This window comes from Electrona antarctica, assembly GCF_951216825.1.
Source record: "Electrona antarctica genome assembly, chromosome: 20".
Taxonomy (NCBI): Eukaryota; Metazoa; Chordata; class Actinopteri; order Myctophiformes; family Myctophidae; genus Electrona; species Electrona antarctica.
In genome coordinates this window covers 40,727,657-40,747,834 of record NC_136801.1, presented here as the reverse complement: position 1 = coordinate 40,747,834, position 20,178 = coordinate 40,727,657, and the positions used below count along the sequence as shown (strand labels likewise).

General features: G+C 44.8%; 1 protein-coding gene across 1 annotated transcript in view; it reads right to left on the bottom strand.

Annotated features, from left to right (window-relative positions):
• LOC306913334 (catenin delta-2-like) overlaps nucleotides 1-20,178 on the bottom strand; it is a gene marked incomplete at its 3' end in the record, with an annotated part of 786,501 nt that overhangs the window by 399,516 nt on the left and 366,807 nt on the right. The window contains exon 7 of the mRNA XM_079489921.1: nucleotides 2,877-2,940. Within this exon, the coding sequence (XP_079346047.1) occupies nucleotides 2,877-2,940 (64 nt within the window). The remainder of the gene's footprint in view (nucleotides 1-2,876; nucleotides 2,941-20,178) is intronic.

Below are 20,178 nucleotides of genomic sequence, written 5' to 3'. Positions count from 1 at the left end.
GAGGAGGCAAGATTCATGTACTTATTGGCCAGTTTGTGACACAAAAAAAACTTTGATTTTGGAATGATTTTGGAATGAATACAAAATTCCAGGTTTTTGCCTTTTATGGTATTTTTTTTTCATTTTCAGTTACAGATATCGTGATATATTGTTGATGAAATCTCTTTGCTATTATGATATTGTCATTATCGAGGGCCTAATATCGCCACAGATATCGTACCATGAGGTACCCATGTCGTCCCACGGTCCAACCACTAATGGTTAGTGGTTCTCATCCACATCCATACATGCTGTCGGACATAATACCCATATTTAACAGTTTGACTCTATAAAACGCGTTACCCGCTATTTAATCAAATATTCTACGCTGCCGAGATTGTTTTATTACCTTTAGAGCATGCGCTGAAGTATTTGCAGCTTTGCAACGACGAAAATCTGGCGACAAATCATGTTATGATCATCAGCACCAGCGGCCATTACAATGCGCTACAGGACCCGCCTCCATGAGGCATTGTAGTCCAAACAAACCCCCGTCCACTTACATTGAGCTCAATTTCCCAGAAGCCCTAGCAGCCCAGATGATGACTTGATTTACGGTTTCGTCATCATAACGTGACGGCCTCGTCATCAGGTCCCGGATAAATCCGCTGTTTCTCTTTGCACTGCGACGCGTTGTGAACGGCATCAAGGCCCACCGAAATACATTTTAGTCGACTAAATCAACCGTAGATTTAGTCGACTAAAATTAGACTAACTAACTAAACATTCCGGGTGACTAAAATATGACTAAAACTAAATGAAAACTTTTGCAAAGACTATGACTAAAACTAAAATCAAAATTTGCCGCCAAAAACAACACTGGTTTCAGCTCAGCCCAGCGCTGGATGCGGAGCAGTTAGGGGGTTAAGTGTATTGCTCAAGGACACTTCGACCGGACATATTCAACACATTGCTGAAAGAAACATCAACCCTCTGATTTGAATTATCTTCCCGCATCAAACTACTAATGCATTAAACATTGGTCCAATTAACCCATTAAGACTATAGCTATAGCTTTTAAAGACTTTAACATTATTTTAAACTTTAGCTGTTGCCTGAAGAAGGTCCGGAGGGACCGAAACGTTGCATTATTAAAATAAAATACTACCGAGCAGATACACAGTGTGCTGGTGTATTTGCATTCCTTTCATTGGTGTCCACTGGCCTACTGTATACGCACCTGACCTCTCATTATGGGTTAAGGACCTCTCATTCTCTACGTCAGGCTAATGCATTGTGAAAAACACTCTCACCTCCAGGGAGGGAAGGAAGGAAGGAAGGACGAAGATGTGGAAAGCGGGAAAAAAAAGATGAAAGACCAGGATGGATATGGATTGGTGTGCGTGTGGTCATGTTTGGTTTATACGCACCTGTGCATACGCCTGATTTCTAGGTGTGCGAAAGCTTTTTCCTACAAACTTTAGCTGTTGAAAAAATAGCAGAACTCCAAGCTCGTAGCGTGGAGTGCCACCCTACGAGCTTGTAGAGCTGCTATTTTTTTCTTTTCTTTTTTTTTTCAAATTGTGAAAACGTGTGCAAATCATTTCACAGCGAACCATTTTCGTACTCACATCTTTGCTTCTGGGGGGTCCCTGGAACAACATATTTTCAGATGGGGGGTTGGCAGTCAAATACATATTTTTGAAATAGTTTTAGAACCACTTGACAGAGAAACATATGTTTTTTCAGAAAACTGTCAGGATTTATAGAATACGTTTGTAGAATCAGGTCTCAGCTATAGGTCTCAATGTCGCATTGGGGCAGCTGTGGCCTAAGGGTTAGAGGAGCGCCCTCGTTGCCGAAAGGTTGCCGGTTCGATTCCCCGGACGGGCAGGAAAAAACTGGGTGGGGAAGTGATTGTCATCACTCACCCAACACCGCTGAAGTGCCCTTGAGCAAGGCACTGAACCCCCAACTGCTCCCCCTGGAGCTGCTTAGTGGCCAACAGTATAAGACTGTGGTTGTACTGGTCAGCTCCCAGGTTTTAGCGTGTGTGTGTGTCTGTCTGTCTGTCTCTATGTGCAGGGCGTTGCTGAAAATGAGCACCTGTGCTCAGCTACTTCCCTGGGTAAATAAAGATTTTTTATAAAGAATAAAAAATTGGTCCAATTCAACTATGGAGGGAAATGAAGGAAAATACCCCCCCGCTCTCAGATCTCCTGGAGGGTCCAGACGGCATGTCAGTGCACCCTTTTTGATCTCAGGTAGCCCCTCTGGGAGGACGGGGACGGAGAAAAAAGGCGTTCCGACAGCTCAGTTCCGACAGCTCAGTCAGGATTCTTATTCCCATTGCCCTAGCTGTCTGTCATGTTGCCGGCCCCAGCATGTCATCTTTAACCCGTTTAGGCCTGAAGAAAATGTCTTCTAAATGTCAAGGACCCCAAAAATGATCTGTAATTGGCCTCCGACCCCCATCTGAAAATATGTTGTTCCAGGGACCCTCCAGAAGCAAAGATTTGAGTTAAAAACGTTCGTTCTGAAAAAATATATTCCAAATTTGAGGCACATTTTCACGATTTTTCTAAAATAGCAGACCTACAAGCTCGTAGCGCGCCACTCGGTGGCACGCTACGAGCTTGTAGATCTGCTATTTTTCAATAGCTAAAGCATAGCATAATGCTAACGCCAAAAGGGGTTCCCGCCCAAAATGGGTTAAGGACCTCTCATTCTCTACGTCAGGCTAATGCATTGTGAAGAACACTCTCACCTCCAGGGAGGGAAGGAAGGAAGGAAGGACGGACGAAGATGTGGAAAGCGGAAAAAGAAGATGAAAGACCAGGATGGATATGGATTGGTGCGCGTGTGTGTGTGTGTGTGGGGGGGGGGGGGGACCTTACCTGACCCTGCTCCACTTTGATGGTGGTGCTGCTGCTGCTGGGCCGCCGCCCTGCTAGAGGTCACCTGGACGAGAGAGAGAGAGAGAGAGAGAGAGAGAGAGAGCGCTGTCAGTGCAGGAAGAAACACGAATGGACGGACAGTCAAACTAAGCTAAAAAGGGGTATGAACCAAAATAAATTGCAATAGTAATCATTCAAGGTTCTTTTATGATCCTATAGGGTCATCCAAATGACATATTAACAATTGTGAAATAAATAATCAGTGGATCATGGTAAATGTAGGGGTAGAAAGTTGGGGTACCATTAACACAATCAGTGCCGGAAGTCCTTCAAAATAGGAGCTCTGTGGTGCCGGAAAGACATGGCCGCTTTTACTCGGAAACCCACGACCAGGAAACAATCCACTAAAAAAAGTTTACTTTACATAGCTAGCTTACATTGCGATCGTTTTAATTTATACGATATATGATCCAAAAAGCGTTTTGTGGGAGAGACGGATGAGGAGCAGAAATGAAGCGCCAGTATATCGATCCGTTCAACACCACGGAGAGCGCCCTGGATTAGGAGAGACGAGTCATTCTTTCCGCCGCGCTAACAGCTAAGTCAATGGTAAGCTAACAATTGCCTAGAGTGTAGCATACGGTAGCCGAAAGGCGAACTGACAAATTAAAAAAAGGAAGCAATTCAGAATATTCTTATCTCGCCCTGTATCATTGAGGATGCGCTAGGACGTGTGAGGACGTCGGATGTACGCGTCGATTGGGACCCCTAGGACGTGTGGCGACGTCCTACAGACGGAAACGGTTAAACACTAGAGTGTCTGGGAGGTCTTTCTGACGCATTCTGTGATTTTTAAGTTGATTATCTTTGCCCGTGAAGATCTCTAGAAGGTTCCCCTTCCATGACATTTTGGGTGCTTCGATTCTTATTTAATTCACCCAAAACATACATTTTGTATACCGAGGATCATATCGTGTAGAGGAATGAGACGCAAATCTATATAGCTTGTTTTGAGCCAAAAGGAAGAATACGAGATATTATATTATTATTATATTATTAGAATTACTAGAATGTCTTACATACATTTCATGTATTTCAATGTTCGATGTTCAGGATAACAAACGTATGGGGCACACAATAATTGACATGTGTGTTGCGATTGGTGTTGAGTAATTGATCACACCACCTATTTTGTGAGCCCCATACATTTGTGCTTTCTAAAGGAAGTTGTGAGTCCTGCGCTCATTCCGGGTCCGGGGTCCCTCGCCGGAGAGAATGTCGTAAGTGTGCAGCTCGTGGAAAAGTGGAGATATTTGACTAAATACACATTTTCGGCCAGAACGCTCAAATGAATATGAAACTAGTCGTCAAAACGACTCCAAGTCTTAGGAATTAAAACAAAAACATAAAAAAGCAGGCGAAGAAAGATGAGTCAAGTGACCATCTGGTGTGCACATTCAACACAGTCAAGGCTCTGTATTTAAAAAAAACCCTGAAAGATCTTCTGGCTTAAAAGGCTTCATAAATGAAGCTGAAATTACTTCCATATCATTTACTTGTTGGCCCCCTCGCTTAGAAAAAGAAAGTTGAATCTCTTTTACATCTGTCCTTACTTCAACTACGACAAGCCACCACACTATAGCATACATTATTCATGCCATAAAAAAACGTATTAAGTCAGACAAATGTGTTGGGACAATGCCCTTAATGTCTTCTTTGCTGTTAACTCATCCACAATGCGATACAGATTTTCATTTTGTGAGAGTGATGAATGAGCCAAAAGACTAGACTCTAACCTTTCAGTCGTTAGTCTTTCAGCGCTCTGCCTTTTTCTAAACGGCATTACAGCAGCAGTGATGGCGCTGGCGATGAATTGTCCTGTCTCTTGCATTGTACCAGCGCATACATTTTCAGCTCTATTTCCCAACCCCCCAATTCATTACAGGCAAAAACACACAGTCATATCTGAACAGGCAAACCCAATGACTTCGCTCATCACCGACTTGATGTGCGAGGCACTTAGGGCTCCATTTTCGTCACCGCTAAACCCCTTATACCTAAACTTCTTTGCCTTTTTTTTTACTATTTTGCAAAACATTTTTTAATAGTTCAACTAGCCAATCTACATTGACACGTTGTGAGCTTGTAGACTGGCCATTTTAACTATTCAAAAATGTTTTGCAGAGTAGTAAAAAAAAGGCAAAGAAGTTTAGGGATAAGGGGTTTAGCGGTGACGAAAATGGAGCCCTAAGTGTGCAAAACAGCTGTAACTAAGTGCATTTACTTACTATACTGTAAAATACTTTAAGGTAGTTTTTGCCAGGTGAAACATGGCTTATGATCGCTGCTGTTGGCTATGGCGACTTTTGCACAACCTGCTGTAGTCATGATTGGCTGCCCGAGTCTGAACCCATACTCTGAAACGCCGCCTAAGCCAATGGGAGTCTGACCCCATACTCTGAAACGCCTCCTAAGCCAATGGGAGTCTGACCCCATACTCTGAAACGCCGCCTAAGCCAATGGGAGTCTGACCCCATACTCTGAAACGCCGCCTAAGCCAATGGGGGTCTTACCCCATACTCTGAAACGCCGCCTAAGCCAATGGGAGTCTGACCCCATACTCTGAAACGCAGCGCTAAAGCTCAAACCCTCACCCTAAACCTAACCTCCCACGGGGCAGCACACCTAAACCTAACCTTAACCCATGTCTAACCAATGACTAGTCTAAACTAAGTATGCACCCCAACCAAGCCCTCTGCAGACTTCCATTGAAGCGGATGACAATATCGCTGAGACAGTTTATTTATTTTTGGAACACAATGCTCATATGAGAGAATTTAAAATGAAACTTCTACGGCCCTGGGCCAGGGGATGAGCGAGTGACATCAGGGCTTCGGTAGAGATTTCACCGTCTGTCCGCTCCGTTGTATAGTGCTGACATAATGAAGTGAAACTGTAGTTACTTTGCGGATTTTGCTATTACAAAACATACCTTAACGACTCAAGACGACTGAGGTTGAGTTTACTAAGTCTTACTAAGAGTGTTCAAGTGGTGAACAACCTGTATTATATCATGCATACGAGGGGGTGCATACTTAGTTTAGACTAGTCATTGGTTAGACATGGGTTAAGGTTAGGTTTAGGTGTGCTGCCCCGTGGGAGGTTATATTAGGTTTATGGTGAGGGTTTGAGATAGGTTGTAGTTGTAGGACTAATGACTGGTCTAACCAATGACTAGTCTAAACCAAAAACTGTCTAAACTAAGTACTGCACCCGCATACGAGCTGTTTTTTTTAACTGTAAGATGTGTGTCATTGATTGATTCACAAAGCGTGTCACTTATCAGTTCAATAGATAGACAGACAGACAGACAGACAGACAGACATATAGATGGTCTGCCTTTTTTCCTATGCCTTACCTATTTGCTAAAGCAAATGTACCTTTACTTTAAAGTTTTTCATAATCATCTAAACAAAAAAAGTCAACACAAATACTTGACATTTTACTAAATTAATACACGTCAATAAGGGACGTTTAGTCTTTTGACAAAATAACCCATTTTGACCTGAGATCAGATTCTAAAAATGTCTTCTACATCCTGACAGTTTTCTGAAAAAGCTATGTTTCTATGTCAGTCGTTCTTCGATTTTTCAAAAATAGCAGACCTACAAGCTCGTAGCTCGCCACTCGGTGGCGCGCTATGAGCTTGTAGATCTGCTATTTTTCAATAGCTAAAGCATAACATAATGCTAACACCAAAAGGGGTTCCCGCCCAGAATGGGATAAGGGACGATTCCACATTGCAAGGGACGGTTGCAGGCAACTCTTGTCACATATGGCATGCTCGCCCCCGGCATGATGTATTCCGACCGCGTCCTCCTTCAGACCGCCAGGGAGCATATGCTAACCTTCCTCTGAGCCGCGCACAGCCTGGCTGAGAGGAGAAGGGCTCTTAAGGTGATCCTGATATATCACAGCCACTCCACACAACAGCGTAAGGTTACACAGGGCCATGTTATGCACGCACACACAGCGCACGCACGCACGCACGCACGCACGCACGCACGCACGCACGCACACACACACGCACACACTCTCTCTTTGGCTAAACTCATGTTAATAGACCCAATTTCCTTGCCTGTTATGAGTCGCGTCTGCAAATCCTTTCCACCATTTTACAGTGGATTTAATTCAAAGCCGGAAACTGTGCGTTCGTGCAGACGTGCGCATGCTTGTCTCTGTGCGTGCATGTGTGTGTGTGTGTGTATTTGTGTGTGTCTTTGTGCGTGTCGTATTAAGGAGCCACATCACGATGAAATATCCATATTGTTGATATCAAGTTATATTCTGTGGACCACATGCTTATGCAAGCAAGCACACGTATTGTCGCTGCCGGGTGAACACCTTGCATGTGCAACATTGTTACTTTTCAGTGTTCCACTGGATCCAATGCAGTTATATTATTTAGTCTCTCATTGGTTCAATATTCATATAGATGGTTCTATAAAACAAGATTACGAGATTTTTTTTAAATATATTTTTTATCCCACGATTTTGTAACCCATTTTTCACCCCTGTGTCAATTATCTAATGTGATCCTGGGCTCTCTACACACCCTCCGCCAACCTGGGGAGAGCAACAGACTTGAACTCATGCTTCCTTCGAGCCCGAGTGTCCAAGTTGCTCCTTTACACCTGACAGGGGGGAGTTTCCCTGGTTGGACGTAGCGCGTAGAAGAAACACGTTATTCCAACCAGTTCCTTTCCCCTCCATCAGGCGCCCCGGCTGGCCAGGGGGAGGCAGTTTAGAGACCAGGATTACTGATGTTTTTTGTGAGGGTACCTACCCTAGGGGACACGGGGAGAACATGCAAACTCCACACAGAAAGGCCCTTTCGCCAACCTCGCCTCGGGTATGGGCACTGATGAGGAAACACATGACAACGGAGGAGGAAACACGCCGCCAGCACCCACAGCGCCCCGAGCGGGAACCGAACCCAGGACCTTCTAGCTGTGAGGCGACAGCACTACCAACTGTGCCACCGTGCCCCCCAGATTACGAGATTTGATCCGAGGTTTGGGAGCTTATAAATCCATGACCAACAGCCCTGATAAAAACAACTCCGTCGCGGATCGTCCACAGGCTAGAGTGAGCCACACTGTTGTGTGGTGGGGGGCTGCACTTCCTGGTTGCCCAGGACCTCTTAATTCTTCTACTTTGGTATTTTGCGTATTTGACTGGCACTGGCCTCACGATCCCACCTAGTGGAACGGGAGAGAATGTGTTAACTATTCTAGTGCCGCTGAATCTTTCAGAATAAAGGTGGTAGAGTGCCAAGCAGATGAGGGAGATTTTATTCTGAAAACTTCCAATACTCGCTAAGTCAGTCTGCTCTCTCTTTAGAAGCGTTAATATTGTAACGAGATGCATCAGGAAGTCAGAAATTAGCCCAGAACATCGGCGTTATGATCACTCTGCGCGGAGGCAGCGTAGATTCAGATAAAAATAGGGGGTTTTGTCAGGGGGCCTAAAAAAGGAAGTAATGGTTGCGCGCAAAACAGGTCGGGAGGGGCTGAGCAAAGGCGTTGCCTATAGCAACGGCCGTTTCCAAAAAAAATTGATGTTAGCACTCACGTTTTATATTGATAAAAAAGGCGTCCCCACGCGTCCTTATAGCACCCCGCGGTTTCATTTGATAAGACGTGTGGACACGTCGCGGGCAGCCGAAGTGCTAACCACTCTCACTTAAAACAGTGAAGATATATGGACTCAGTCGGACACTGAACTTTTACTCGGGCAACTGCCCCGGATTTATTTTATTTGAGCCGTTGAGCACGTTGCTGTAGAAAGAGCATGGGCTGCTTGGTCAACCTCTCCCTGAATAAATAAAGCTTAGCCACAGGCTCACGCATCCAATCTCCCGCCACGGCCTTAATGTCAGTTCCAGGGCAGTATTTCCTTTCAGTTTTTGTTTTTTCTCACGATGAGCTGAAGTTTGACGGCTGAGAACAATGAGACCCAACGCTTCCCAAAGGCGCTTTATTTGAGGACGGATGGAAAGGGGGTCGTGAAGTCGGATTTATCGCCGGCCCCGAATGGAGAAGTCGAACATTTTAACGGGATCCTGTCACACAGAAAGGTGAGCGGGAAGACAAACACATTGACAGCCGGGAAGAGGAAATAGCGCCGGGGGCACGACTAGTGGGGTCGTTTTCCGTTTTTTATCTCTGCACATATACTTGAGTTATTACAGTACCTATGCAGAGTATGGTGGTGCGGTGTGTGTGTGTGTGTGTGTGTGTGTGTGTGTGTGTGTGTGTGTGTGTGTGTGTGTGTGTGTGTGTGTGCGTGTGCGTGTGCATGTGTGCGTGTGTGCATGCGCGTGCATGCACGTTTTAGGCTCGATTTGTACTCAGTTGTCTGCTGCTGTTGCACACCTAAAATAGCAGATCTACAAGCTCACATACCACTGCGCAAAAAGCTTGGAATACGGATGTGTATATTACAGGAAACTCCCGGTAAACTTTCCAACAAACTCCCGTAAACTCCCGAATTGTACCATCACACCCGTATATTACCGTATATTACATGTATATGCCTGCTAAACTTGAGGTTTACTGGCAAAATACCGGTCCCGTAATTACCCGTTAACTCCTATTTTCACGCAGTGTACGCTTGTAGATCTGCCATTTTTTGGGTGTGCAACACCAGTGCCACAATCTAAGTCAGTGGTTTTGGGGTTTGGGTTTGAAAAAACATCACATTTAAAAAAAGATAATGTAATTTCCTAAAATGACCTTCCTCAATTATTGATGTCGTCACAACTACAGCGACACATGCATTATTTAACGTGGCACACAACAGCCTGCGGTGAATTCATAATTCCATAAGGGAGTCCCTGACTTGTGTCGAAGCGTCCTCGGCATCTCTCTAAAGTCGAGTGCTCTCAAATTCATCCTGGCACGGCCTGCGCTAAAGGAGAGCGATTATACTCACATCGTGTACGGCGCACGTGTGGCTATTATACGCTTGCGTTCACACTGGCAGAGCTCCAAAAGATGCAAAGCGACACATAGCATATTTCTGTCACCGAGTCGGCGTTGTAAGTGTTGATCAACGCACGTGTTGTTGGCGTCAGCATGCGTCTGACGAGAGAGACAAGCATTATGGGAAAATATGAAGCCTCAGGTTAACCCATTTAGGCCTGACGTCGAAATAAAAAAAAACGTTCGCTCTGAAAGAATATATACCTATTCAAAGATTTGTGCCGCATTTTTACAATTTTTCAAAAATAGCAGACCTACAAGTTCATAGCGCGCCACTCGGTGGCGCGCTATGAGCTTGTAGATCTGCTATTTTTCAATAGCTAAAGTATAACAGAATGCGTTAAAAATGGGTTAAAAGAAACAGGGAACAGGCTGACGGAAGATGAGTGGGAACGGTTAACACTTGACGGTCTTCTATACCTTTGTAGTTGCAGTTGAACTGAAGTCAGTCAGCTATACAAACATTGTGTGTCGCTTCTTTGTACCATGTGTATATTGATATCGCTGGCTTCCATTGAAAATTTACGGTAGCCTGCTTTCTTTGTACAATATATCGATGTCGCGGCAGGCATTTCATTGAAAAGGCGTGGTGGTAGCCTTCTGCGTTTGCGTGCCAGTGTGAATAACAACATTATAAAGAGTGTCAGTGACAGAAGTATAACGCCCGTGTGCTTTGAACCTCGGTTCAAAGCAGGATTTTCAAACCTCCATAACTCGGAATCTATACGAGCGCTGTCCTAGGTGAGATATATATATATATATATATATATATATATATATATATATATATATGTTAGAGCGGCTTCGAATTAATAACAACGCACAACATTCCGTATTCTGTAGGTTCATTTATTGGACAACAGCCCGACTTTCGCTTAAACAAAACAATAAAGAATTCGTATAGATTCGTATATTCCGTTGCTTCTATACAATGTGCTATGCTATGTGTGTGGTTGAAATGTTTGTCCCTGCCGCTCTGGTTTCTGATCACCTGCCGTCACCCGCCTCATCACAGAGTGACACCCATTAGTCAACGTCCAACGTCATCACATTACCATAACAATCAGAAGATCACCGTATAAATAATAGCAGCAAAATAACTCAACATTTCATAATATCATTTCATATCTCATTTCATATAGGCATAATTCATAGAAAATAAATAATAATCATAAATTATAAAGCAAGTATACAAATGGCTTCAACATACCGGCCCCTAATTGACCATTAAAGGGCAATTCAATTCAAATCATAAGAAGCCATACAGTAAGCCCAAGTCCTTGGTGACAATATACAAAGATTGCCAAATCTTCATCTCCAAATGGAAAACAAAATCCAAGTTCATCTTCTTTGAAGAAAAAGGGTAGGTCCATGTGTGTGTGTGTGTGTGTGTGTGTGTGTGTGTTTGTGTGTAAAGGGGGGGGGGGGTCTTCGACCACGATGTGTCGTGGCAGTCAGCAGTCCCCATAGAATCAAGGGTGGCAGTTCCGTCTATGAACATCAACTGCACCGGTACGGGTTCGGTAGGCCGTCCGGGGGGGGGGGGGGGACCCTTAATATTCCATGCTTGTCAGATCATGTCTTTCAGGAGACACAGCTTGGTAATGGGCCTCTCCAATGATCCATTCTGTGTCTTCACTTTGACACGGCGTACATGTCCCTCTTTGTCGGGAAAGGTTTCCATGATGCGGCCCATGGGCCAGGAGTTGCGAGGTGAGTTTTCATCGATGATGAGCACTAAGTCTCCAGGCTTTAGATTTCCCTTCACCTCGTTCCACTTTTGTCTCTCCTGCATCAAAGGAAGGTATTCACGTGTCCAACGTTTCCAGAAGAGGTCTGCTATATATTGGACCTGTTTCCATCTTCGTCTGGAATAGCTGTCATGCTTCCCGAACAGTCCAGGTGGAAGAATGGGCATTCCTTTAATTTGAAGCAGGTGGTTAGGTGTTAATGGCTCGGGGTCTTTTGCATCCTCGGATACAGTCGTAATAGGGCGATCGTTCATGATGGCCTCCACCTCGCATAAAGCTGTTTGGAGGCACTCATCGTCCAGGGTTTGTTCCTTTGTGATGGAGTAGAGTATCTTTTTTATGACGCGGATGAGGCGCTCCCATACGCCTCCATGATGAGGACCGTAGGGTGGGTTGAATGTCCACTTTATACCTTCAGCTTGAACCGAATGCTGGATCTTTTGAAGGTTTAGGTGGTCGAATGCCTCTCGAAGTTCTCGTTCGGCTCCAACAAAATTAGTTCCGTTGTCCGAAACAATTTCTCTCACTTGGCCTCTTCTGCAGATAAACCTTCGGAGTGCAGAAATACAGGAGTCTGTATCCAAGGTGTAGGCCATCTCCAGATGTATGGCTCTACTGGCAAGACACGTAAACAGAGCTCCATACCTCTTCACTTTACTCCGGCCCCTCTTGACTTCGATAGGACCAAAATAGTCCAAGCCAGTGTGGGTAAAGGGGGGCAGGTCAGGTGTTATTCGATTTAAAGGCAGGTCTGCCATCTTTTGTTGTAGAGCAGTGCCATGCCATCGCCTGCAGAGCACACACTCACGGGTTATCTTTCTTGCAGCAGAATTGGCTTTGATGATCCAGTACTTGGTTCGGAGTTTGGAGAGCATCTGATTTCTACCACAATGACCCACCAAGATGTGAATGTGGTTCAACAGTAGTCTTGAGAAGTGATGGTCATTGGGTAGGATAGCCGGATGTTTCATAGCCTCTGGCATCGCCAACTTACTTAACCTGCCTCCAACCCTCAGGGTTCCATTTTGGAGGGCGGGGTCAAGTTTGTAGATCCTACTGCTCCTTTTCACAGTTTGGCCTTTTTCCAAAGAAGTCATCTCATCTCGGAATGATCGTAGTTGGATGTAGGATATGAGTGACTCTTCAGCCTCAGCAAGATCTTTCACAGACAGTTGTTCTGATTGGCTTGATGTGTGCAGAGTGTAACCTGCAGCTTTCTTCTGAAGGCACAAGTGTCTCAGAGTCGTTTTGAATTTCAAGAGCCAGGCTGCTGATCGGATTAATCTGTCCCATGATGAGAAGTGCTCAATAAAGCGACTCAAAGGACATTGATTCTGTAGAGCCGATGTAGCGAAAGTCACAGCCGTTTTCTTGATCTCTGGGTCACTGTCGGAGAGTACTAGTGGTACTTCAGAAAGTGTCGGCCATTCCGATTCAGGTTGCATCAGGAAGTCTGGTCCTTTCAGCCAGCATCCATCCCTAAGGAAAGCGTTTGCTCGCATACCTCTTGATGCACTGTCTGCCGGATTGATTGCCGTCTTTACGTGGCGCCACTGGGATTTGTGTGATAGGTCTCGAATAGTTGATACTCGGTTAGCCACGTAGGTCTGAAATCTCCGGGTGTCATTTACGATGTATTTCAGGACCGAGGTGCTGTCTGTCCAGAAGACAGAATCGGTTAGGGTCACCTCGAGCTCTCTCCTCAGCATCCTGTCCATCCGTGCAGCAAGGACAGCACCTGCAAGTTCGAGCCTCGGTATAGTCACCACTTTCAGAGGTGCCACTCTTGCTTTCCCTATGACAAAAGCAATGTGAGTTAGTCCGCTGTTGCTGGTCAGTTTAAGGTAACTGACCGTGCCGTAGCCCCGCTCACTCGCATCACAGAAGTGGTGCAGTTGTGCGCTAGAGGTTTCGAAGTTTGGTGGCTTAAGGCATCTCTGGACTCTAAGGTCCGAAATCAGGTCGAGCTCTTTAAGCCAGTCTTTCCATTTCTCTGCGAAAGCACTTGGAATCTCCTCATCCCAGCCACAGTTCAGTTTGCAGAGCTCTTGTAGTATCGCTTTCCCTATCAGCATGACTGGTGCTAGCAACCCAAGAGGGTCGTAAACAGAGTTCAGCACTGACAGGATACTTCTGCGGGTGAGTGACTGTTGTTTCGGAGTGATCATAAAGAAGAATGTGTCAGTCTCTATGTCCCATCGCATGCCTAGTGCTCTCTCTACAGGCAGTTTGTCCGTGTCGAGGTCTAGGTTTTTTACTTCCTTAGCCCTTTCTTCTGCTGGTACAGAGGTGAGGACAGAACGACTGTTACTGGTCCATTTGGTGAGTCTGAATCCACCAGTAGCACATACTGCTTTCAACTCCTTTACCAGACAGATCGCTCGTTTCTCATTTGAGACTGATTTGAGACAGTCATCCACATAGAAGTTCTGTCGAATAGTGTTAAGAACTTCGGTGCCATACTTTCCTTCATTATCATCAGCCGTCTGTTTCAGTGCGAAATTGGCACAGCTAGGTGACGATACTGCTCCGAAAAGATGGGAGGTCATTCGGTACTCTGCCAGTGGCTCATTGGTGTTACCTCCAGGCCACCACAGGAATCTTAGGAAGTCCACATCATTCTCGGGTATTTTTACTTGATGGAACATTCCTTCGATGTCCGCCATTACTGCCACTGGTTCCTGTCGGAATCGAAGGAGTACACCCAACAAGGTGTTCGTAAGGTCAGGACCTTGCAGCAGTTCGGCATTCAAAGAAGTCCCCTGAAAGGACGAAGTACAGTCAAATACCACCCGGATTGTCTTTTTCCTTTTGTGATAGACCCCATGGTGGGGAATATACCACAATCTTCCATCATTCCGGAGGAGCTGTTCTTTTGGGACTCTTTCTGCATGTCCTTTCATCAGGACGTTGTTCATGAAGGTGACGTAATCGTTGCGAAAGGCCTCGTCTTTCTTAAATCTCTGCCTGAGACTTGTGGTTCTTTGCTCTGCCACCTTCCTGTTGTTCGGCACGCAGATGTTGTCTTGACGGAAGGGGAGTCGTATGACATAGTGACCTTCTTTCATCGTGATGGAGTCATTGACCACTTTTAGGAACTTCTTGTCTTCAAATGAGTGCTCTTGCTTCTCATTGTAAGCCAGCTCTGAAAAGTCCTGATTATATTGTTTAACAAGAAGCTCTTCAAGTTTGGCTACAGAAATTCTGTTTGAAGTTATCCGTGGTCGACCATGCTCATCTGCTGGAGTGGTACTGCCAAGAGGTCCATTTACAGTCCAGCCCAGGCGTGTCAGAACTGCATAGGGCCCGTCACTTTGACTGTTAATGACTCTCAACGGCTCTATTGCCTTCGGGACATTTGCTCCAATCAATAGAGCTACTTCTGCTCTGATGGAGTTCAGTTGGACGTCCTTCAGGTAAGGCCACGCCTCCAAGTCCGCTTGTATGGGGATGTTTTCCTGACTAACAGGTATGGAATTCTGAGTGAAGACCTCTGGGAGTTCAATGAAGCTGCTTCCATCTAGGCTGCATACTTCCAGTCCAGTCATAGTATAGGTTTTCACTGGTTTCTCTTGACCCATTGTTTTAAGAAGGATCTCTGTTCTTCTTCCTCTAATAGACAACTGTTCCATTAGTTTCTCCGTACAAAAGGTTGCGTTGCTTCCGGGATCCAGAAACGCATATGTTTCAATAACACAGCTTCCCTTATTAGCTTTTACCTTCACAGGTACAACTGCCAACTTGTAGTCTGTAGTTCCGGCCCCCGTATGCTCCGTAGACACCATAGCGCTGGTGACAGGGTTGCTCTTGTAGTTGGCATCCTTCTTGGCTGTCATGTCTGCTGGAGAGAAATTCTCGATGTGCAAGACAGTAGGGTGTTTCTTCTCACAAAGGTGACAAGTGAGACGTTTCCTGCATGTAGCCGTCATATGTCCTCTCATCAGGCAGGCAAAACAGAATCCCTGTTTCTTTAGAAATTCAATCTTGTCTTTGTGAGGAACCTTTGACATGGTTTGACATGATTCCATCGCATGATTCCCTTTACAGAATACACAAGGCTTGACAAAAGCCCTGTTCATCGTTGTGGTGTCCGTTATTCTGTTTCCTTTTTCATTGGAGATCATGTCAGTTTCTGTCTTTTCCACAACAGGCGTAACCGCAGTCACAAAACTTTTCTTGCTGCTGGACTTCGTATACGGCAAGTCTATTTTGGGGTTTCTTGCCCTCGTACTTCCAGCATCATCTTTAATTTCTCCAAAGACAGGATCCAGAATGATCTTGGCCTGTTTTTCAATAAACTCAATCAGGTCATAGAACCTAGGTCTTTGCTGGGTTTCATCAACGATGTCACATACAGTAGATCTCCACTTCTCTCTCAGCTTATAGGGGAGTTTTGAGACAAGTTGCTTCATATTAGATGGCAAGTCAAGCTCTGTCATGTATGGAAGATCTCTGACTGCATTACCACAGCTCCTTAGGTAAAGCGCATAGCTGTTTAGGGCCTTTCCATCATCTGATTTTATTGGATTCCAGGTTAAGGCCTTTTCAATGTATGCAGTGGTTATTTTGAAATCATCGCCAAAGTGATGTTTAAGCAGCTGCTTGGCCTCTGGATAGCCTGTTGCAGCACTCAAATGCAAACAGCTTCGTACTAATTCCTTTGGCTGTCCGACTGTATACTGTTCCAGGAAGTACAGTCGATCCTCATTACTTTCAGTTTTGTTCTCAATATTATGCTTAAAGGCTTGCATAAATGGTCGGTAGGCAAGGGGATCACCATCAAACACCGGGACCGCTCTTCCTGGCAGTGAGGCCAGCCTCTGCTGTGCCATAAACAAATCAGCCAGGTCTGTCTGTCTTTGCAGAATAGCTGTGAGGTCACGTTTATCAGGCCTCGCATGCATTTCACTCCTAGGAGTGGACCTGTCTTGCCTTTGGGACCCGTCTCGTCCTGCATCAGACACGAAAACTTTAGAGGCACGGGGTTTTGTTGCTGCTGCTGTAGCTTCTGCTGCAGCTGCTGCTGCTGTCATAGCATAACCTTTCATCATAGGCCTTCTGTTGGCTTGTGGTGGGCCTGATGGAGCCTGCATAAGGTTCTGTAATGGTGTTTTGGGTATTGCTCCAAGGCCATGAAGGACAAGGTCCACATGTGACAGGCTTAAATCTGTGTCATACTCAGCAGATCGTGCCGCCCCTAGTTGATCTGGGTCAGGGGACCTTTTCTCCACCTTTTCATTTTGATATGATTCCGTTCCATTTTCTCCATGATTTGCATTTTGCTCCATATTCTCAAAATGTTCCAGAGTTTTCAATTTTGCATCACTTGCAGCAATATCTGATTCCATAGCCAGTGATTCCAGTTGTGCATTCAATTTCATTTTCTCCATTTCCAGTGCATGTTTTCTTTTTAGACCCTCAGCTCTGGCCATTAAAGCAGCTTTGTCTGCTGCAACTTTCATGCGCTCTGAGGAAATAGAGCTAGTTCTTGATGCTTTTGAACTTGACACTGAGACCCCTGACACAGACACACTGTCAATTGTTTCCACCAGAGTTTGTGGGTCAGGCTCTGGCTGCCCACCTTTTAGCCAGTTTTCCACTTCACCCATAAATGCATTGTAATTGGCCATTTTTGGTTCATACCAGTTTACATTCTCATCATTTCTCACATCCTCAGTGAGTAATTCCTGAACAGTCACATGCTGCATTTTAAATTCATCCAGAACCTTTATGAATTCGGCAACACAATGACGTACACTGTCAGTATCAACACCCGCATCCATCATTTGTTCAATTTCGTTCATTTTGCGAGTGCAGTGCCCGAGTTTGCCCTTGCGCGTCGCGCTGAGGACTTTAAATTCTGAACTCATTTCTTTTGGATTAATTTCAGCGGCCATTTCAGCCTCCACAAGTTCCTTATTTTCCGTCATTGTCACAGTTTATTTCATAGACATCAGTTTCATTAATTGACAGTTTCGATTAGTTTAGTTCATTCATTTGAATATCCCTTTGATCAATCATTTAGTTTTCCCATCCGTATAACGTACAACAGTGACAGCGCAGCACAGTTCATTGTTCATTTGAATTCCCTCTTGTGTGGTCTTAGCCACGTTCATATGCATCACAGTTCACAGTTCACGATCATGTTATTTATTTCGTATGATAGCCAGGCACTTTAGTTTTATTTTGTATCCTTTATTGACAGTTTGGAAATGAATCGATTGAGTGGATCAACGGATCGCAGCAGAGCGCACTTGCGCTATATTGTTTAGGCTACTTACGATACGGAGTACGGACCATGAAGTGTTTTTGGCAGCTGTCCAAAGTCCTCTCCAAGAAACTCATTGCGTGGGAATTCAGGTGCTTTTCATTCAGAATGTCGATGTTGTCTGCGATCTGGCTGTTGTTTACTTTAGGGTGATTTCAACTTTGTTAGAGCGGCTTCGAATTAATAACAACGCACAACATTCCGTATTCTGTAGGTTCATTTATTGGACAACAGCCCGACTTTCGCTTAAACAAAACAATAAAGAATTCGTATAGATTCGTATATTCCGTTGCTTCTATACAATGTGCTATGCTATGTGTGTGGTTGAAATGTTTGTCCCTGCCGCTCTGGTTTCTGATCACCTGCCGTCACCCGCCTCATCACAGAGTGACACCCATTAGTCAACGTCCAACGTCATCACATTACCATAACAATCAGAAGATCACCGTATAAATAATAGCAGCAAAATAACTCAACATTTCATAATATCATTTCATATCTCATTTCATATAGGCATAATTCATAGAAAATAAATAATAATCATAAATTATAAAGCAAGTATACAAATGGCTTCAACAATATATATATAGAGAGAGAGAGAGAGAGAGAGAGAGAGAGAGAGAGAGAGAGAGAGAGAGAGAGAGAGAGAGAGAGAGAAAGAATACACCACCTTTGTATCAGTCTGGCTAATGCCAGGCTAGTATTATATTTGTACATGCATACATTTCCTTAATGATTATATCTAGTTTCAGTATTCATATAGAGTATGATATATTTTCTCAGGTTATTTTTTTGCAGTCAGTTTGTATTGGGGGTGGGGAGGGGGGCGGGGCAGTGGTCGTGAGACATGGCCAAAGCATTTCCAGGGGTCCCCGGCCAAAAACGTTGAGAACCCCTGTTGCAAGACAGGATCTCACTGTAGTCATCGTTCAATATTCTCTCTCTCTCTCTCTCTCCCCAGTAGAGCGTTCCTGCAGTGAGACATAGTGGACATGGAGGTGGCATGTATCCATGCATTATTAAAGCACGGGGACCCACTGGGTTATAAATATACCCCCCACGCCACCATCACTGCATCACGCTAAATCTCTTGCTCTCTCACGCACGCACGCACGCACGCACGCACGCACGCACGCACGCACGCACGCACGCACACACGCACGCACGCACGCACGCACGCACGCACACACACACACACGCACACACACACGCTTGAACAGGCATGCACAAACACACGTATTATGAGCATGCATCAATATTTCAGGACAGCAATTATTGTATTAATGACATTTTATACAATTTACGTGCCGTTTTCAAACGTAACCCCTAATTACTACGAAATATGAATCAGGCATAAATCCAGCACCCTGACCCGCAAAGCTAATCCCGTCCTGAATATATTTGTAATTGAAAAATCTGTTTCTTGTGAGCACCGGAAAAATGCTTCTCACAATGTTTCTCTGTCACGCACGCACGCACGCACGCACGCACACGCACACACACACACACACACAAATGCAAAATGCATGCGTGCATTTTTGTGTATATGAATAGATGTCACCCATGAAATGACACACTTAAGTGCGTATATGCGTGAGAACACGCGGGTTGCGCGTGCGCACATGACTGCATGTATAAGAGCTGCACATACAGCTGTATATAACCCATCCATCAGCAGTGGCTTACATAAAGCTATAACATCAACATCAACACTGGCCCCATTCATCTGACAAGCTCCACCGGAAAACTAAAAACATCCCAGTGTTTGGTACTCGTTGCTTTTACATGTTTAGCATTTTGTACATATCATCGGCAACATGACCTGAACAGTTAGTGACTATGTGGTGGACAAAATACTCTCAACTCGATCCACTTCTGTATAGTATAAATACTCCCTGGTCAAATATTACTTAACCCATTTTGACCTGAGATCAGATTCTAAAAATGTCTTCTACATCCTGACCGTTTTCTGAAAAAGCTATGTTTCTATGTCAGTCGTTCTTCGATTTTTCAAAAATAGCAGACCTACAAGCTCGTAGCGCGCCACTCGGTGCCGCGCTATGAGCTTGTAGGTCTGCTATTTTTCAACAGCTAAAGCATAACATAATGCTAACACCAAAAGGGGTTCATTTCTTGCTTTTTAATTACGCCATATATTACACGAGAGGGTGAGCTTTATGGCGGTTTATTGACGCGGTCAGGGTCATATGAGGAGTTCTGAAAGAATCACTCAAGTG